Source organism: Alexandromys fortis, unplaced genomic scaffold (assembly GCF_014885135.2).
Source record: "Alexandromys fortis isolate MF-2015 unplaced genomic scaffold, M_Fortis_MF-2015_v1.1 scaffold_254, whole genome shotgun sequence".
Taxonomy (NCBI): Eukaryota; Metazoa; Chordata; class Mammalia; order Rodentia; family Cricetidae; genus Alexandromys; species Alexandromys fortis.
In genome coordinates this window covers 1205704-1224114 of record NW_026068130.1, presented here as the reverse complement: position 1 = coordinate 1224114, position 18411 = coordinate 1205704, and the positions used below count along the sequence as shown (strand labels likewise).

The window sequence follows — 18411 nt, the reverse complement described above, 5'->3', positions numbered from 1 at the left end:
AACACATCCCGGGGTCTGTAGGAAGCAGCAATGCTTCTCTGTCAATCATTTTGTCAAGAACTTCCTCTAGGTTATTCTGTACATAGCCAGTCAGGAAAACCAAAAAGCGCAGCGAAGTGACCCACCTTTGTAGTTCCAGTGTCCTGAAACCCAAAGCTCCCCACTGGTTTCCTGTGTACGTGTGTGAGGATGGGAGGGGGGGGGGACCTGGTCCATACAGCAGATCCCAGTAGGGCAGCTACTTCTCAGCTAATTCCAGGAGCAGGAGACAGTATGCTCCCAGCTCTAAGGGACCTTCCCAGGAGGGGACATAGTACAGTCACAGGGAGATGAGGGGCAAGGTGGGGACAATGCAGACATTGGGAAGAGGTGTTGTGGTTCTGGTGCCTGGACTCTGGTGTGAGTCACAGACCCCCTGGTGGCTTTGAAAAAAGTGGCCTGTCTCCAGAGCCCCAGACCAGTGAGAGAGGGAAGTGGGGACAGGGTGTCTCAGCCCAAGGAGAATACCAAGCAGGGCGGGTCCTCTGTGGGTGTTCCTTGTAGCACTTGGCTTTGTGACCAGTGGTGTCAGTTGTGAGGGGCACAGGTGTGGCGTTCCCAGGAGCCAGGTGCATTCTCGTACAGCTCCTCTGTCCTTGGACCGTGGGCCCAGCCATTCAGTCTCCCACACGTCACCAGGTCCTAGCTCAGCAGAACTCCCTGTAGGTCCCAGAGTGATGGCCAGTCTGAACGTATCCCTCTCTTTCTTTTTTGCCACCTGTGCCCTGTGTGAGGTGGCAAGAAGGGCATCTAAAGCCCTGCTCCCAGCAGGCACCTATGCTAACTTTTCCCGGGAGGCAGTAGGCGCAGCCCAGCTGGCAGCCTGCTGCCTCGAGTTGCGAGTGTTGGTGGAACTTGGCCCCTGGGCCGGGGGCTTCGGGCCCGACCTGTTGCTGACCCTGGTCTTCCTGCTCTTCGTGGTGCACGGGGTCACCTTTGATGGGGCCTCTGCCAACCCCACTGTGGCCTTACAGGAGTTCCTCATGGCCGAGGCTTCACTGCCCAACACCCTGCTGAAAGTGGTAGCCCAGGTCCTGGGTGCCCAGGCCGCCTGTGCCCTGACCCAGCACTGCTGGACCTGGGAGCTCAGTGAACTACACTTGCTGCAGAGCCTCATGGCTGTGGACTGCAGCTCCACCCTGCGCACATCCGTGCTGCAGGGTACACTGGTGGAGGGTGCCTGCACCTTCTTCTTCCATCTGAGCCTCCTCCACCTGCAGCACAGCCTTCTCGTCTACAGGGTGCCTGCCCTGGCCCTGCTGGTTACTTTCATGGCCTACACAGGTAAGACGGGCTCCACTTTTAGGAACTCAGCACCTTCATTGGTACCCTAAGGGGGGGGTCTGCTGACCAAGGGGCCCACAAGTCCTTGTAGGCACTTGTTTGGCCCCCCAACAAGGGGGTAGGGTCTGGGAGGCTAGGCCTGGGTTGTGTATAGGGGAGCCTTGTACCATGCATGTCTCCATAGCTTCCAACTGTGTTCATTACATCTGGGGCAGCTGAAGCAATTACACCGTTCATGGCTTGGTCCCAGCTGTGCTTTGGATGCTCCTGAGCTCCCGATCACCCCAAAAAGGGTTACAAGTCTTATGATTTCTTTCTCCCTGGGTCGTCACACCCTCCTCACTCAGGTCTGGGACAGTAGCAGTCCCTCACGCCTGTGATCTCTGCTGTGGTCATGCTGGCATCCTGACTAGGTTTTTGTGGTCCCTCATGTTCTTTCAAGGGGTTCTCTGGGCCCACTTCAGGCTGATTCAAGGCTCCCAGATCTACTTATCAGCCCAGGGATCTCCCTGGAGGGAGGCATCCCTAGATGGGGTCCCAGGACAGGTAACACTACAGGCTGTTGACCTGCTGCTCCTAAGAGCTACGGGCTCTATGGATACTGCATCACGACGGATGCTGAGGCTGCTTTTTCCTTCTTTTTTAAAAAAAGATTTATTTATTTATTATTTATTTATTTTGAATGCAGTAAAATATCTGCATGTATGCCTGCAGGCCGGAAGAGGGTGCCAGATCTCATTACAGATGGTTGTGAGCCACCACATGGTTGCTAGGAATCAACCTCTGGAAAAGCAGTCAGTGCTCTTAGCCTCTGAACCATCTCTCCAGCCCCAGAGCTGAGATTTCTAAAGGCTTGTTCCAGAAGACCAAGAACCCAGCACAAGCCAATGCTGAGCCAAGTCAGCCCAACACTTGGTGACCCTAGCAAGACCATGGGAAGGACCTCCAGCACCCTGGTCAGAGGCGATGAGCTGAGGCCAGAAGCACAGAGATTGTGGGAGGGTGGTGACCTACAGCAGAGCACACAGGAGCAGCTGTACCTTACCCTACCCTGCAAGCCAGGCTTCCCAGCTCCCACCTAAGTCTAGGTCCACAGGGCGCTTGCTCTTCCTGAGGCTTACACTCTGCTCTGCCTGCCCAGAGCCATTGTCCAGCTTCCTGGCATGGCTTGAAAGGTTGTAACTGGCTCAACTGCTCCCCTCACCCCACTTCTCTCCTGTGGCTACTCAGCAGGTGACTTCTCTGTAGTTCTCCCAAGGCCTGCAAGTGACATCTCTGTCACTGCTGCTGTTTTTATCTTACTCTCCCTGTCTTGTTCTTGCCTCCCGCCCCACCCCCACCCTGCCCCGGCTCCTTTCCTTGTTTTATTTTTTATTCCCCTCTCGGGCTCTGGCCCTCTCTTCTCTTTCCCTCCCCATATCCCCTGCTGTTTCTCCCCAATATCTCTGGGTCACCTCCCAGATGTTAGGGGGGTTGGATCAGAGGACTCCTGATGTAGGAGTCTCACTCAGGGTAAGGGATGGGGGAGTGTGTCAGACATCCCTGGCATGACCTTGGTCCTAGCGCCTCTCCCGTGACCTTTTTTGGCCTTGTTCCTTGGTGCTCATCAGCATGCAACAAGGAGAGCGGCTGTCCCCAGTCCCCTAGTGCCAAGAGCCCAATCTCATGTCTAGCAGCTTGGTCTCAGCTTCAGTCAGAATCAGTCCATAAGGATTTGGTGCTTCTGTCCACAGCTGGGCCCTACACATCTGCTTTCTTCAATCCCGCCCTGGCTGCCTCTGTCACATTCCACTGCTCTGGGAACACCTTGCTGGAGTATGCGCATGTGTATTGCCTTGGTCCTATGGCGGGTGAGTAGTGGAGGTGAGGTTGGCCTAGGTGGTGTCCATGGGCAGACACAGACACACAGGGCATTGCCTGCTACAGATTCATGATGCTGCCACCCTTCCTGGCTCCCTGGGACCTTAGGTGTTGGGGCAACAAGAGTTTGAGCTCAGTTCTCCTTCCTTGTGTCTGCAGTGTGGGCAGCTGGAGGAAGTGACTAAGATGGCTATGTCTCGGTTTGGACTGTCACAGAGGAGAGGGGACGGAGTAGAGTGGAAAGTGGGATGTGGAGAATCGGACCCTCTGAAACTCGGTGTGGGCAGCAGGGACAGGCTGCACAAGTTCACTTGTGACTGGGATTCCCTCCTCCCCAGGACATCTTCACATACCTACTTAAAGCTGTCCTGGGTTCTGCTGCCACAGGATCTCTGGGGCACAGAGGTCATGCTTGGGTGATCCCATGTCTTTCAGGGCTGCAGCCCTGGGTGGTCAGGGCCTGTAGCTCCCGGTGGGTCTGCCCTGTGACTCCTTGAAGCACAAAGTGAACCCCCTCCAGTCATCCAAGTTCTGAAAGAGGAAGAGCAGTGTAAGTCCTTGGGCTAGAGTAACCCGGGGAAGGCGACCAGATGTCTCTGTCTCTCGCTACAGGATCTGGGGAATTCCTCTCTGGCCCTGGGCCCAGGGACTAGGTCTCCCCACACTGTCCATGGCTTTACCAGATGACTGAGGCCCACTGGAACCTTGGAAACCTTCCACTCCTTTCAGGGTCCACACTTGGCAGGACTCAGAGTAGAGCCTCAACCCGAAGGGAACAGGAACAGGAGTCCCAGCTCTTCCCACGAACACAACCGTGGGATGATGAGGACTGAGATACGGGCTTATCACCTGTAACCTGGTTTCTTTCTTTCTTTTTTTTTTTAAACTTTATTTAACTTTATTTCATGCACATTGGTATAACGATGTCAGATTCTCTGGAACTGGAGTTACAGACAGCTGCGAGCTGCCATGTGGGTGCTGGGAATTGAACCTGGGTCCTCTGGAGGAGCAGTCACTGCTCTTAACCACTGAGCCATCTCACCAGCCCTGTAACCTGGTTTCTTGTAAGGTGACTGTGGACTGCTTCCAATTTATGTCCTTGTCCTCAAATACACACTACAGGGCTCCTCTATGACTTTTCAGCTTTAACTAGTGTGTAGGTGTGTGTGCATGTGTATACATGTGTTCATGTATGTGAACACACATGTGTGCATTGTGTGCTGTGTACACGTGTTCGTTCGTGCATGCGAACACACGTGTGTACATGTGTTCACGGATGTGAATGCATGTGTGCGTGTGCGTGTACATGTGTTCATGTATGTGATCCTGCGTGTGAGCGTGCATGTGCATGTGTTCATATACATGAGTACGCATGTGTGTTCATGTATGTGAGTACACATTTGGGTGCATGTGCACATGGAAGCCAGAGGTCAACCTTGAATGTCATTCCTTTGTTGTTGTTTTTGTTTTTGAGAGAGAGCTCTCTGATTAGGATAGACTGGCTGGCCAGCAAGCCCCAGGGATCTTATCTCTTCCTCCCCAGTGCTGGGTTTACAAGCATGTACCACTACATCTTGCTTTTTTGGAGAGGGTGAGCTTGGGTCTCTCCATGAAGCCCTGGCTGTTCTGGAGCTCTTTATGTAGATCATGTTGGCCTCAAACTCATAGAGGTCCTCCACCTGCCTCTGTCTCCTGAGTGTTGTGACTAAAGGTGTGTGCTATACCTGGCTTTTTTTTTTTACATATATACATAGGTGCTGGAGACCAAACAGGCCCTCGTACTTTTAAGACAAGCACCTTATAGGCCAAGCCATCTCTTCAACCCTAAGGTTTCAGTTTTTAACATAACTTGGGTAGGCTGCCTCCATGTTCATCCCCCACGATGTGGGGGTCACTTCTGGTCAGCTTGGCCTCAGACTTTGAGCCTCCTGCCTGGCGCAACAGAATGACAGGCATGTGCCACCATGCCTAGCTCCAGTCACCATCTTCATCTAGAAGTCGCCAACACGAAAACAAAAATTTACAAAGTTTAGTTAGAATTCAACGTTGAGGAGCTGGAGCAGTGGCTCTGTGCCATAAAATGTTTTTGTTGAACACATGAGGAACTGAGATCAAGTCACCACATTCTTCATATGGCTGGGATGTAGAAATACATACACACACACACACACAAACACACACACACATATAATACACACACACACAGGGGGAAGCGGGAGAGAGAGAGACAGAGAGTCACCGTTAAGAACTAAGGTGAGTTGGCTTTATTCTCAGCATTCAGGAGGTAGAGGCAAGTAGATCTCCATGAGTTCGAAGCTAGCCTGGTCTACAGAGCAAGTTCTAGGACAGCCAGTGCTACACAGAGAAACCCTGTCTCGAAAAAAACAAAACAGAACAAACAAAAACAAAACAAGACACCTCCACCTGCCCCAAAAAAGAACAGGGCAGTTAGACATTAGGCGAAGCTCAGGGAGTCCTACTGAAGAAGAGGAAGGATTGTAGGAACCAGAGGTGTCAAGGACACCATAAACAAACAAACAAAACCCCACAGAATCGATTCTGGCTCTTAGGGGCTCACAGAGTCTGGACTGACAACCAGGGAGCCTAAATGATACTGACCTAGGCCCTCTGCATCTTTGTTACAATCCTGTAGCTTGGTCCACTTGTGGGACTCCTAACAGTCAGGGGAGGGGCTATCTCTGACTCTTTTGCCGGCTTTGGAGACCCTCTTTCTCCTCCTGTGTCCTCGCCCAGCCTTCATTTAAGAAAAGGAGCTTTCTCTTACTGCAGCTTGATATGCCGTGTTTTGATGGTATCCATGAGAGATCTGCTCTTTTCTGAGTAGAAACGGAGGAGTGGATGGGGGAGGGGCAGGGGGGGAGGTGGGAGTGAGGTCTCTCCTCCTTTCCTAGTTGGCTGGTCCCTCTTGCTCCCTAGTCCTTCCCAGGCCAGACCTAACCTGTTTTAGAACTACCATTGCTGTGATGAAACACCATGACCAAAGCACCTTGGGGAGGAAAGGGTTTATTTGGCTTACACTTCCATATCACCTGCTTCAGAGTGACAGACACTTCGGAGAGCTGCAGGAGACAGAAAGTCTTTCTCAGCTGGACCTCCGGGCGATGGGGCTGGCCTGGGTCTTACTTTCTGTTTTATGTGCCCTCCTTCCCTCCCGCTTTTCCCAGCTCAAGGTGCCGCTCATCATCAAGGAATGTCAGGGCAGGAACTTGTGAGGAGGGAGAGGAATCCACCCTTGGGATATAAAATAAAGAAATGAATGAATAAATCAATAAGAAAAGAAAGAAGATTTGAGAGAGAGGAGGGGGGGCAGTTGTGAGGCAGCGCCCCCTGGTGGGGAAGATTAGGAAGCCATTGGAAGCTGGTCCTGCTGCCCGGGAGTCTCAGAGCAGGGGCTGTCTCTGCTTCTGGAGCAGCACCACACCTGCTTCAGGGGATGACCAAGGTCAGCAGCCGAGAGTGGGCAAGGCAGGTGATGGCCGTAGGAACCTATCTCTGATGGGAACTGAAGCAGATGACATGCGTGGGACCAAGGGAGTTCCTAGTGGAACTTGTGAACACTACACAAGTTCAATACTTAAACAGAAAAATCAGACCGCTCCTCCTTCCCTGGCTAGCTGGTTCCTCTGAGTCCCTGGAGGTGGTGGGGACTGAGGATACCAGAAGAAAACAGAGATTGAGCCAGCTCCCCACTCCCTAGTCCCTCCCAGATGGGGTCTAGCCCTTCTCCCCCCCTCCCCCCCCCCCCCCGTTTTAGGATTATCATTGCTGTGACAAACACCATGACCAAAGCAAGTTGGGGAGGAAAGTGGTCAGTCAGCTTACATTTCCACAGCACTGTTCACCATCGAAGGGAGTCACTACAGGAGCTCAAACAGGACAGGAACCTGGAGGCAGGAGCTGACACAGAAGCCATGGAGGGGGTGCAGTTACTGATTTGTTCCCTCTGGCTTGTTCAAGCCTGCTCTCTTAAAAAAAAGCCAGGACCACCAGCCCACAGATGGCACCAGCCACAGTTTGGGCTGGGCCCTCTTCCATTAAGAAAATGCAATGCCCTATAGTTTTACCTACAGCCCACTCTTACGGAGGCTTTTAAAAAAAGGTTTCTCTGTGTACTTCTGGCTGTCCTGGAACATGCTCTGTAGAACAGGCTGGCTCAGAACTCACAGAGATTCATTTGCCTCTGCCTCCCAAGTGCTGGGCTTAAAGGTGTGCACTACCACCACCAGGTGGAGGCATTTTCTTAACTGAGGTTTCCTCCTCTAGGTNTAATTTAAATTAAAAAAAAAAAAAAAAAAAAAAAAAAAAAAAAAAAAAAAAAAAAAAAACCTATCAGCATACCCTCCCCCCAAACTTCTGCTAACTGAAAGCAGCCCGCCTGCTTCGCCACCCTTAGAGGCAACCTGAAAGAGAGGCTGTAGGAGGGCACTGAAAACTGGTGTGGGACATTTGCGTGGGACACCCTGAATCCTGAGTCCCCAGAGCATAATCTAGAAGCATCCCAACCTCCCATGTGTGCTCCAAAAGATCTAGGCAGCTTGTTCTCGGCACTAAGGGGCAAGACCCAGAGGAAGGATGTGGCCAGATCCCAGATAGAGCCTTGCAGGGAGGGCCTGGGCTCTTCTGTTGGGACTCTTTTACAATCTGACCCCATCTCTTGCAGGTATGATCCTGGCTGTCCTACTCCATCAGGGCCACCTTCCCCGCTTTTTCCAGAGAAATCTCTTCTATCGGCAGAAAAGCAAGTACCGAACTCCCAGAGGGAAGCTGTCCCCAGGTTCTGCTGCTACCCAGGCGCCCACAAAGGAGTATAGTGGCAAAAAGCTGTAGACACTGCGGTCCAGCTGAGCTGTCTTGCTCACAAGGTTTCAGTCACCTCATGAGACTTTTGGGGCTCCCCTCCATGAATCCATTTGCCAATAAACCATGTCTGTGACCCACCTGACTCCCTGGCCTGACGGAAGCTTCTGGAAGGACAGGTGAGGGTGAGTCCTTTTTACCTATGACACATTATTTCCTGATTTATGTTTACAGAGTGATAATAAAAAATTAAGGTTACAAAGACTGGCAAAAGGCCCAGGGTGAGCTAACCTGGGCCTGGCTACCTGGTACATGCCTGGGAGCCCACAGTCAAAAGAGGTCTAAGACTTTCTGGGGACCCCAAGGACAACCGTGGAACCTGCAGTGGAGATCAGTGGATATATTTCAGGGGTCCGGGCCCAGAGCAAGGAACCTAATGCTGCTATCTCTCACATTTCCTACCCTTAGGACACTGGCCCTTTATCCCCCAAAGCTAGGCCAACCCTTCTCCCAGGAGTTCCTGGGTCAGTTGCTCTGTGGTGGGGTAGGACCAGAGGACAAAGCAAGGGTTTAGTCCAGGTTTCCTGGATACTGGTGAGGCCACAACAAGGAGAAGATCCTTCCAGACCCTTCCATGCCTGCCCCTTCACCTTCTCTAAGGCTCTTCTACATACCCATTCTGGCAGAGGTCCCTGTCCGGAACACCTAGCCTCCTTCCCTTTGTTGGCGCGACCAACCTGGGAATGAGTGACAAGGACCCCAGTTCCCTGATTGCTCCTGGAAGGGGTTGGAGAGCCAGCTCTGTGTGGCCTGACTTTGATGGTGAGGACGCAGAGGTGGTGATGTGGGGGCAGTGTGTGTGCAATGGATGGTGATAAGGGCCGTGTGCCTACCAGCACCCTGCAGTACTTTATAGCTGCATCAGGCCTGGGGGTGGCGTCATAGTTGCCGCACCCAAGGCGGCATCCCAGGAACAGAGACAGCTCCTTGTGGCCACACTGAACCCAGGGAGGCTGGCAGCCTGGGGGCTTCATGGCCTGCACAGACAGCTGGGACAGAAATCCTGCTGGGATTGAAGTGTCAGGGTCACGGTCTTTTGACACAATGTGGCAGAACTTGGTCCAGATGTGGAAAGGGAAAAAAATAATACATTATATATAAGGTGGCTGTACGGGGTGATGTACATGGGGGATGTAAGAGCCACGCGTGTCTGTGCCGTGGTGGTGAGATGACAGCTGGGAGCTATTCTAGAAGCTGTGCAAGTGCTGTGCGCATACGCATGTACAAACGTGTGTACACATCCACATACATGGGGTAGAGGAGTGGATAGCCACACACAGTTTTTGATAGGAATTAATCCCAGAGTATGTTCCCAGTCTTTGGTGTTTGCTGCACCACTGTTTCCAGTGCTTTTGAAAACTGACCGTTTTCACTATGGTATGTCTATGAAGCAATACATCGAGAAGTCTCTAAAACTCCATGAGTTAAGATTTGCTGACAAAATAAAATGCAGTGTTTTTATGAAAAATAAATCTATTTCTAGCAAAAAAAAAATGCACACTTGTTTATCAGAATAGTTTCACTTTTGGTTTGGAAAAGGCAGAACAACACTGATTTCCTCTGTATGGAAGAGGTAAGGGATGCAGGCAGAGAGGCAGCCTGCCGGGTCTATGCTGGAAGAAGCTGAGTGGCCATGGACAATCTCCTCAGGAAGTACACCCGGCTGTCTGTGGGGAATTCCAACCTCAGAGCCTTCTGCAGAACTGTCTGTGGGGACAGTCCAACCTCAGTGCCTTCTGCAGAACTGTGAAATTAGGACCTGAGCTTGGGAAGTGGCTTTTTTCCGGCTGGGAGGTGCTCAGCCTGTGTGGTCCTCTATCCCAGTGGGTGCAGTCTGCAGGGTCTCTCCCCTTCTAGGAGCTGAGTCAGACCTTTCAACATCTGATGGACGGGACCGGGAGGCAGGTCACAGCCTCTCTGCTGTGTTTGGTGGGTTTTTGTTGTTTGCATTTTTTCCCCACGAAGCTGCCATTACTCATATTTTGAAAACTGCCCTAAACAAATTTACATTATTGCTTCATTCTTTTAAAATGAAAGGTGTGTGGGTGGGGGCTGGAGAGATGGCTCAGTGGTTAAGAGCACTGGCTGCTCTTCCAGAGGACCTGAGTTCAATTCCCAGCAACCACATCTATAATGAGATCTGGTGCCCTCTTCTGGCCTGCAGGCACACATGGAAGGAATGTTGTATACATAATAAATAAATAGTTTAAAAAAATAGAATGAAATGAAAAGAGGAACATGAGCCAAGGCAGGAAATCGAAGACTGGCAGAGTCAAAGCAGCTTCACTGTGGCTCGGGACGCGGAGAAGGTGAGGTCACATTTTCAGAGGGCTTAGCCTAGGGCTGGACATACCAGCAAGTCTGGTAGAAGCTTTTTGGAAAAAAAAAATAAAAATGTCAAATTTAAAAGTGAATGTGCATTTCAGTTGTAAAGACAAACCTGTGTCATTTCTGCCCATCCCTGACTCCATTTTAGGCACCCACAGATGCTAAGTGACTACCAACAGATTCTGGAATACCTAGGCATGGAAACATGAGTCAGGTCAGAGCCCCCTGGCTCTGGCAGCTGGTAACACCTTCTGTGTGGTTGTCTTCCAGAGTCTAGAGCCACTGGTCTCCTGGGTGGTAGCCTGTGGGTCTTCTTCCTCCTCCTGGGCCACAGTCCCTCCTGACTAGGCAATCCCCCAGCCCATGATGGCTCCTCAATGCAGGCCCCTGGTGGGCAGCCCTCTCCGGCCTTGTTTCTCTAACCCAGGGCATCGATTCTTGTTTCTCTAACCCAGGCATCTGGCATCAGATACTCATCCTAAATCAGAGGGAGGCCACTGTCAGTCCTGAGTGTAAGGTCATCTTCCTTGTGCCCTGCACGAGTCTAGACTAAAACTTTCATAGCCTTTAGGACACTTGGGGCAGAAGAGCCTGGGATTACCACTCCCAAGCCCCAAGCTACTCAGGCCAACTCAACCAACCAAAAGGGTTTCCCTGTCTGCCCCTGCTGGGCCCTTTGCCTTCCACAGCCCATGTTCTGCTATGCCAGAGCCTGCTTTGGCTGAAGAGAGCCTGGTCCCCCGAAGCCGGTTCCCAAGAGGGTCCTGCCACCCATCCTAAGGAGGAGGACCCTGTGCTAAGACCCTGAGATGACTCCAGACCCAAGCTGGCCCTACTCTAAGAAAACACCTGTTACTCTTGATGCCTGGTGGCCTCAAAGCTAGCCCTGCTCAGTCTGGAGCAACCCAGTTACAAGCTTTCCAGAGCCTGAGTGTCTCAGGGCCATGTTGCATCTCTGGGAATCTTGACCCCCAACTTTGGAGCACCTGGTAGGGATCCAGTCTCATTACACTGGGACACGCACAGGCTGGCCAAGCCAAATGAACTCAGGGCTAGATTATAACACGATAATCTAGCTTGGGAAGATGAAGAACGGCTAGCCCATGCCCTCTGATGTCTTCTTGGTCTCCACAGACCGCAAGCCTAGAGCCTACCAGGCCTGAGACCCAAGGCTTGCACTGAGGCAACTGCTTCTCAGGCTGGGGCAATACCATCTGCAGCCAGGGGGTGACACCACAGGAGACTCCAGGGCACATCTCTGCTCCCCAGCGTCCCAGCCAACCTGGTGACCTTTGGAGGTAGCCAGTTAACACTTGGCAGCCATATAGATTCATCCTCCCATGACAAATGGAAGCAAGGCTGTTTTTCCTCTCAAAGGGCTAAATAAGACAGAACTCCACTTTTAAAAAAAATGTAAAGAAGCCACTTGGTAGAAATTCAAACCCCTACAGGGCCAGAATTTCTTGAAAGCAAAATATATGATAAGTTTCATTTCTTCCCAGAAGTTGTGCACTTCGGTATTAGCCAATCACCTAAGAATGTGATTGGCTCCTTTCTTTCCTTTCTTATACTTCCGTGAATCACCAGTGTGGTGGGGACTCCAAAGTCCCAGCCCACTGAAAGATCAGGACCCCATGAGTGAGTGAGGCTCTCACATCAGGGAAAGTTCCCAGGCCCTGGTCACACCCTGTGGGTCAGAGCCTCTGAGGCATCGCAACCAAAAAGGCTGCTGGAGTGAGTAGCAGCCGCTTAGAGCCTGCTTCACACAGGTAGGGATGCCTGGAATATGTTCAGTCAGTCCTGAAGGAGGCAGACGGGCTCAGAGCTAGCACCCTCTTCACCCCTCACCCCTCAAAGCCTCTGCCTCTCTGGCATCCAAGGAGCCGCCTCCTCCATTCCTTGCCCCCAGGGGGCCGGTACCACCTGTGAGCATGTCCTGGAGTCGCAGCCAACAGACAGAGACAGAAGCGAATGGTTGTGTGTTGCATGAGAGCCACGTTTATTTCTTAATTGGACAGAGCCCTAAGAGCACACAAACAGTACAAGAGCCTACAGCTAACACTCAGGTATAAACAGCAGGATACTAGTCATTACGTCGGATGGTTACGACACGGGGACCAGGGGGTGCCCACGGCAATCACATATGTACAAGTCGGGGACACAGCCTCTGAGTTGCAGGGGGGCCCTCGGTATAGACAGACTACAGGAGGTCCAGGCTCAAGGAGAGACTCGGGTCAGCCACGGCATCTGTCCATCCTGGGGGACTGCGTGGTTCCAGTTCCACAGGTAAAGGAATGTGTCTCTTGAGGTTCCCACATATCTGTCACATCAGTCACATTCAGTAATCCCAAGACATTCAGGGGTCTCCAGGGACCAGGAGAGATAAGGAGAACAATTTAGTACAGCTGTTGTGTGTGTATGTGTGTGTGCGCGCACACGCGGTTGGCATGATTCCTTAGAGCAGGACAGGAGGCCTTAGATGTGTTATCCAGGCAGCAGCAGGGTCTCATAGGAACTCAGCACAGGGCCGGGTTCTCCCAGGATGCAGAAGCAGCCCAACCTCTCCAGGAAAGATGATTATCCCAAATTAAACTGAGATCACAGCCTGGGTAGCATCGAGTATCAAAACCAAACTGTCTGTGGAAGTGGTTTTCTGGACCCGTCTCACTCTCTGCACTTAGCAGCAAACAGAAAGATGTGCTTGTAGTTCAAGACATGAGTCCACCCCGTCTCCAAGTCAGCCCTCTGTGTCGGCTCAGATAAATGACCTTCAGCTGACATAGTTTTGGGCAGGGAGGGCATGAAGAAATCAGGTTTCCTGGGCTGTGGATGGGGTTCTTGCTCAACCAGTTCTGGTTACTAGACTCTGACTCAGGACTTCCCACAAAAGCAGGGAGCCCACCTTGGTTCTTAGACAATGCCTCTGAATAGTGTATGTGTGTGTGTTGGGGGGGGGGGGGGTAGAGTTCCTACCTTTCTATAACCCGACCCAGGCACAGGGGCTCTGTAGGTTGGCTGGCCTCAGACACCCACATGCTGGGTGCAGCCAGACCCTTCCAAGGCCTCAGCTTCAGGTTGGTTGGCCTGAGCGAGCGTGGCAGGCCTGGCTGCCTCTCTGCCTGCTGGGAGCTGTGTGGCTGTGTGGCCCTGGGGAACCAAGAAATCTAAGCAACTCGCTCTTTCCCTTCTTTTTGTAGGTCAATGAGTGTCAGAGTCAAGCACACAGCTGTCTTCTCTCCACTCTACCTCAGCCTCCAAGATCCGTATTAGACAGCCAGGTCACCTGGTTTCTGGTTATGGTTTAATTTTGGTCTGGGGGTGGGCATCTTGGTCTGGATTCATAGAAATAAGTCTTATTCTATATTTCAAAGATAGGGTTTCCTGAGACCTGATGCTAAGGACAGTTACCTCGGGTCCTGGGGAGGAGGATAGCCGGGCGTGATGATGGCCACCCATACGGCACCTGACCCCAGTGATGGGTTGATTCTCAGTCTCAGCAGGGCTCACACTCACTGGCTGGCAGGTGCATACACAACGGCCAGCATGAACCCTGCTACCACCTTGAATCTTGATGCCTGGATGAAGGGCAGGGCACTTGGTAACTATGCTAAGGGACTTTGAAGCCAGAACCGTCTGCTATGCCTTTCCAGTCAGCAGAGATTCTGTGAACAATGGCCTCGGGTGTCTCCATGTCATGTCAGTACCGTGTTGAGACAGCCTGGTCTGCCAGGGAACTCAGACCCAGCAGTTTATCTGGGGGTGGGGGAGATGGCGAAGGTGGAGAGAGAGGCCTGGAATAGCTGGATGCTGAGTGTAACTGCTCCTGAGGGGCGCTGGGGACTTGAGGTTTGGCTTCAGGTTTCCAAATAGGCCTGTGATAGGGAAATTCCCCAGATGCAGAAGAGAAGAGTCCCTTTGCCGAGACCACCACGAGGTTACCCTCAACTGCCTGATAAGGACACACATCACTCGTTGAGTTCTCTTCTCACCGACACCCAAGGCTAAAGTCGGAGACCCCATCCTGAACGCCAGTGGGCTCTGCCACCCACAGCCCTGTGAAAACCTGGCCACTTTACCCAACAGCCTGTGCACTGCCCGGCTGGAGCCAGTCTGCACTGCCTAGCAAGGGGTCTTTCATTCCCTCATCGGACCCTCCCCACTCTGGGAATGAAGCTGTCTGCCCTACCCTTAGCGAGCCATCTTGGGAACCGTTCCCTCAGAAGGAGCAGACTGCACCATCTGAGTCGCCTGAGTCTCGGGACTTGCAGACCCCTCTCACACACAGACCCTGGGAGGTACATCTCAGACAAAACTGGCCAGGGCGGAGCATCCCTGGGCCAGCTGTGTGGAGCCATGGCTTGTTCACACCCCTTCCTCTCTCTGCTCCTAGCAGGCTGGAGACATATGTGGGAACCAACAGGGCCTAGGCTGAGGGGGTGAAGGGTGTTGGGAAGAGCTCCACGTGAACCTTACAGCCCTACCTGGAGGCATTAGAAATAAATACTTACAAACAGAACACAGTCTTATAGTTAATGTCTCAGAGGACTGTTTCAACGCCACTAACTAATGTATATTAATTATAAGTCTGTCTATGCTTAAAAAAATATTAGAACAGCGGCAATACCCTGGGTCTTGTGCCCTCTGACCTTCCTGGCATTCCGAACTTTCCACCAGAGCAATTTTGGAAGAAACAACAACACGCACAACCTCTGGGGGGCACAATTCGTCATGTGGTGTAGGCCTCCCACCAGAGGCGGGGTTGCTGGGCCCAGCACAGGTGTCCCCTGGTGGGAGAAGGGCTGAGTGGCAGATGACAGGACAGATGAGAAGGAAAGGGGAGTGGTCTGGGCCACTGGATGTCCAGGAGGCTTCGGCTCAGACCCGCATCTGCGCAGATCTCCTTCGGGAGAGCTTGGACCTGCAAGGGTGCGGGTAAAGAAGCTGTGGTCAGGGCCAGGAGTCGATCCCCAGGCCCTCCAGAAGGCAGAGGCAGCTCAGCATATCCCCACACCACGCCATAGCCACGTGTCTTCTTTGGCCCCTTATACTCATAGATCGAAACCTGCTATCTGATGCATCAGTGCTTTGCGGGCAGGGGCACCTTAGCCTGCCTCATCCCTATGGCCCTTCATCAAGTCTGTGGTTTGGGAGAGGTGAGATCCCATCCTAAGGGCCCGGGTTCCCCCATTAGGACCTGCATTCAGAAAGTCTTCCAGCTGACTTATTGTGTGAGCAACCATGGCACAGAAACGGGTACCATCTCTCTGCCCAGCCCGTACCGGATGGTCCCAGCCAGGAGTGGGTTGAAGGCGTACAGCCAGTCGTGCATGTCCTTGTCACTGTTGGCCTGCAGCAGGATGCCTCGGTGCTCGGTGCACACGGCGAACGTGTTGGGTGTCTGTAGAGGGAAGTCACTGGTGAGAAGGCTCTGGGGCGACATGGTCACTCCCATTCCCGAGAAAAAGCTCTTTTGGAAGGTTTTAAGAGTGGACAGGTGGGAGAGAAAGCCAAGCTTACACAGCACAGCACCCGCTTCCCCAGGAGCAGGGCTAGCTTCTCTGTAAAACACACACTTTTGTCCTGTCCACACGGGCATGCAGCTCCATTCCGGAAGCCTCTGAGGTCAGGAAGCTTGTTCCAGCTCTGTGTTCACGCTGCCCTGTATCCCCAGGGAATGACTCTGACCTTCATGGGCCACACCTCTGCCTGGGACCCTGGCTAAAGTGCTCCGTTCATCTGTGCCCTCTGTGCTGGTTGTGTATATTAACTAGGTCCATAAAGCTTGCTCTCACCACAAGAGATAAACACCGTAGCCCCATTCCACAGTCTTGGAGAGCCTTCCCTCTGACCAGCTACAGGGGGCTGGCTCCCATACCCCTAGGGCACTATATGCTTGTGGAGGGCCTTGGCTCCATGCCTTGGGCAAGAGAGCTCATTGGAGCTGTAACCCTACCTGCCAGGGTTCTTGGGAGCCCCAGGACAGGACCTAACTGCTGGCCATTGCATGGGCAAATGGCAATACTATCACCAGTGGCTGCTGAGGCTCAGACAGGGGTAGGTCAGGGAGGGAAGAGTGGGTACTGTCCCTGGTGGACTCAGTACGTCTGAGCTGGGCCCCGGCCGCACCTTGAGCATAGCCTGCTGGTCTTCGCTGTACTCCACCTGGGCCGTGGAGAGGTTGAGCACAAATCTCTCGACCGTGTCCTTGTCACTGTTGTACATGTAGGCATAGGGGCGCCGCACCACCACGAAGCGCTTGGCCCAGCCAGCCGTGTGTGGTTCCAGGAAGTGCAAGTACCCCTTCTTGGAGACGATTGGGCTGGGAGACAGAGACAACACCTGTTGGCTCAGGAACCTTGGGCGGCCAGCTGGGGTAAGGGACCAACACGGGGGCTCACACTCTATGACCCTGCACTAGGCCCTTGGGAAGGAAGGAGACCAGCTGTGAAGGGGTCACTGATATTGCCTTGGAAACCCAAGAGCAGAAACACCAACTACATCTGGGCTAATTCTCCAGTTTTCAATGGGGAGATTCGGGAGGAAAAAAGCTAAAATTTTCAAAGCAATTTCCCAGTGCCCACCATCCATTCAGTCCCCATCTCTGCCCAATTCCCCAATCCTCTACTCTCTGATTGTTACCCCTCTGTGCCAAGGGCTAAAGAGGCCTGACTTTCTTGTACATAGGTGAGGGGGTCCCTGGCACCAAGCTCTGCCTTGCACATACATCAGGGTTGGGTGCCTGTTGCTAGACAGCTTCTGACTGGGGCAGAGACCTCGCATACCTGACTCGGATCTCTTGAATGTCGGGGACCAGCAGGCGTTGGGGCTCCTTGTCTGCCTCTGACGCCCGAGCAGGGGAGGGAGTCTTCTTGGAGTCAATTTCTGGCAGGAGCTCGGGCTCTGGGCTGGCGGGCCGGGAGCAGGGCTGGGGGGTCCTAGAGATAGATGGAAGGTAACATTGGCCTTCTGCCATGGTTCTTCAAGGGACTAGTGTTCCCTGGGAACATCCTCCTCAGAGCTGCTGGGGAATGGTTCAGGGGCTGCATGGCTAAGTCCTCAGGCGTACCCAGGCGTCAGAGTCCACCCGGCTCCAGAGCTACTGGGCTGAGTGAACAGACTCCGCAGTCGCTCAGCCAGGGTAGGCTGCTCTGTATTGAGAGAATGCTCCAGGCCTTCTGTTTGGTTGTTTATACTTTTTGCTTCTGCTTGTTTGTTTTTTAATTGGAAAGTTTAAAACATTCTTTAAAGTAAAAAATGAAAACAGCCCAAACTCTTAGAAATAATTGATACAATGGGAGGTGGGATTTCCTTCCCACGCTGCAGCACAGCCTCCGGCCGGTCAAATTACCTTCTCTCCAACTGAGAATTTTATGAGCCCTTTCCCTGGAAAAGGGGTGTTTCTGTTCTCTTGTTTCTGGGTTTATTCACTAATATATCTCTCATTTGTGCTAGCTAGGAGCTAGAGGACACAGAGGTTGTATGAGGACACAGGTACGCCAAGAAGGCCAGTGCATCCTTCCGCCAGGCCCCACCTTTCTCTGGGGCCCTAGCACCCACCTTCTCCATCCCCGAGTCCCAACAACTGTCACCAATTGGCTTCAGGTGTCAGGAAGCTTCCCCAGTAGCGGAGCTCACTCACCTCACATCTGTGGCACCGTAGCGTCCTTCAATCAGAGAGGGGCACGTGGAAGAGGGAGTGAGTGTGGCTGCACCCAGAGGAGACATGGATGGGTCCCGCATCAAGGTCACGGACATCTCAGAGAGCTGCAGGGGACAGAAAGTTTTTCTCAGCTGAACCCCTGGGCCTGGAGGAGGATGGGGCTGGCCTGCATTTTACTTTCTGATTTGTATGCCCTCCCTCCCACTTTTCCCAGCTCAGGGTGCTCCTCTTTTTGTACCCCTGGCCTCCTCCTAACTCCTACAGAGTCCCGACTATTCCTCTCAGAGCTTCAGACTGCCCTGACCCAGGTGGGTTCCCCCTTCAGCGTCTACAGGGTCAGGAGCTTCTGGAGTTGGTAGGAA

The 18411-nt window shown here is 52.7% G+C and overlaps 2 protein-coding genes across 4 annotated transcripts in view; one reads left to right on the top strand and one right to left on the bottom strand.

Moving 5' to 3' along the window:
* The first annotated feature begins 716 nt into the window (after positions 1-716).
* On the top strand, positions 717-8031 carry LOC126490802 (aquaporin-12). The gene is made up of 3 exons (XM_050125995.1): positions 717-1323; positions 3057-3173; positions 7865-8031. Exons 1-3 carry the CDS (start codon positions 717-719, stop codon positions 8029-8031), a joined length of 891 nt encoding a protein of 296 aa, XP_049981952.1.
* A 4346-nt stretch (positions 8032-12377) lies between these two features.
* Positions 12378-18411, bottom strand: part of Kif1a (kinesin family member 1A) — an 89022-nt gene continuing 82988 nt past the window's right edge. For all 3 annotated transcript variants that reach the window (XM_050125978.1, XM_050125976.1, XM_050125977.1), the window contains 5 exons: positions 18029-18153; positions 17172-17324; positions 16516-16708; positions 15669-15787; positions 12378-15307 (listed from right to left, as the gene is read on the bottom strand). In XM_050125978.1, coding sequence (XP_049981935.1) covers positions 15265-15307; positions 15669-15787; positions 16516-16708; positions 17172-17324; positions 18029-18153 — 633 coding nt within the window. In that variant the 3' untranslated portion in view covers positions 12378-15264. The remainder of the gene's footprint in view (positions 15308-15668; positions 15788-16515; positions 16709-17171; positions 17325-18028; positions 18154-18411) is intronic.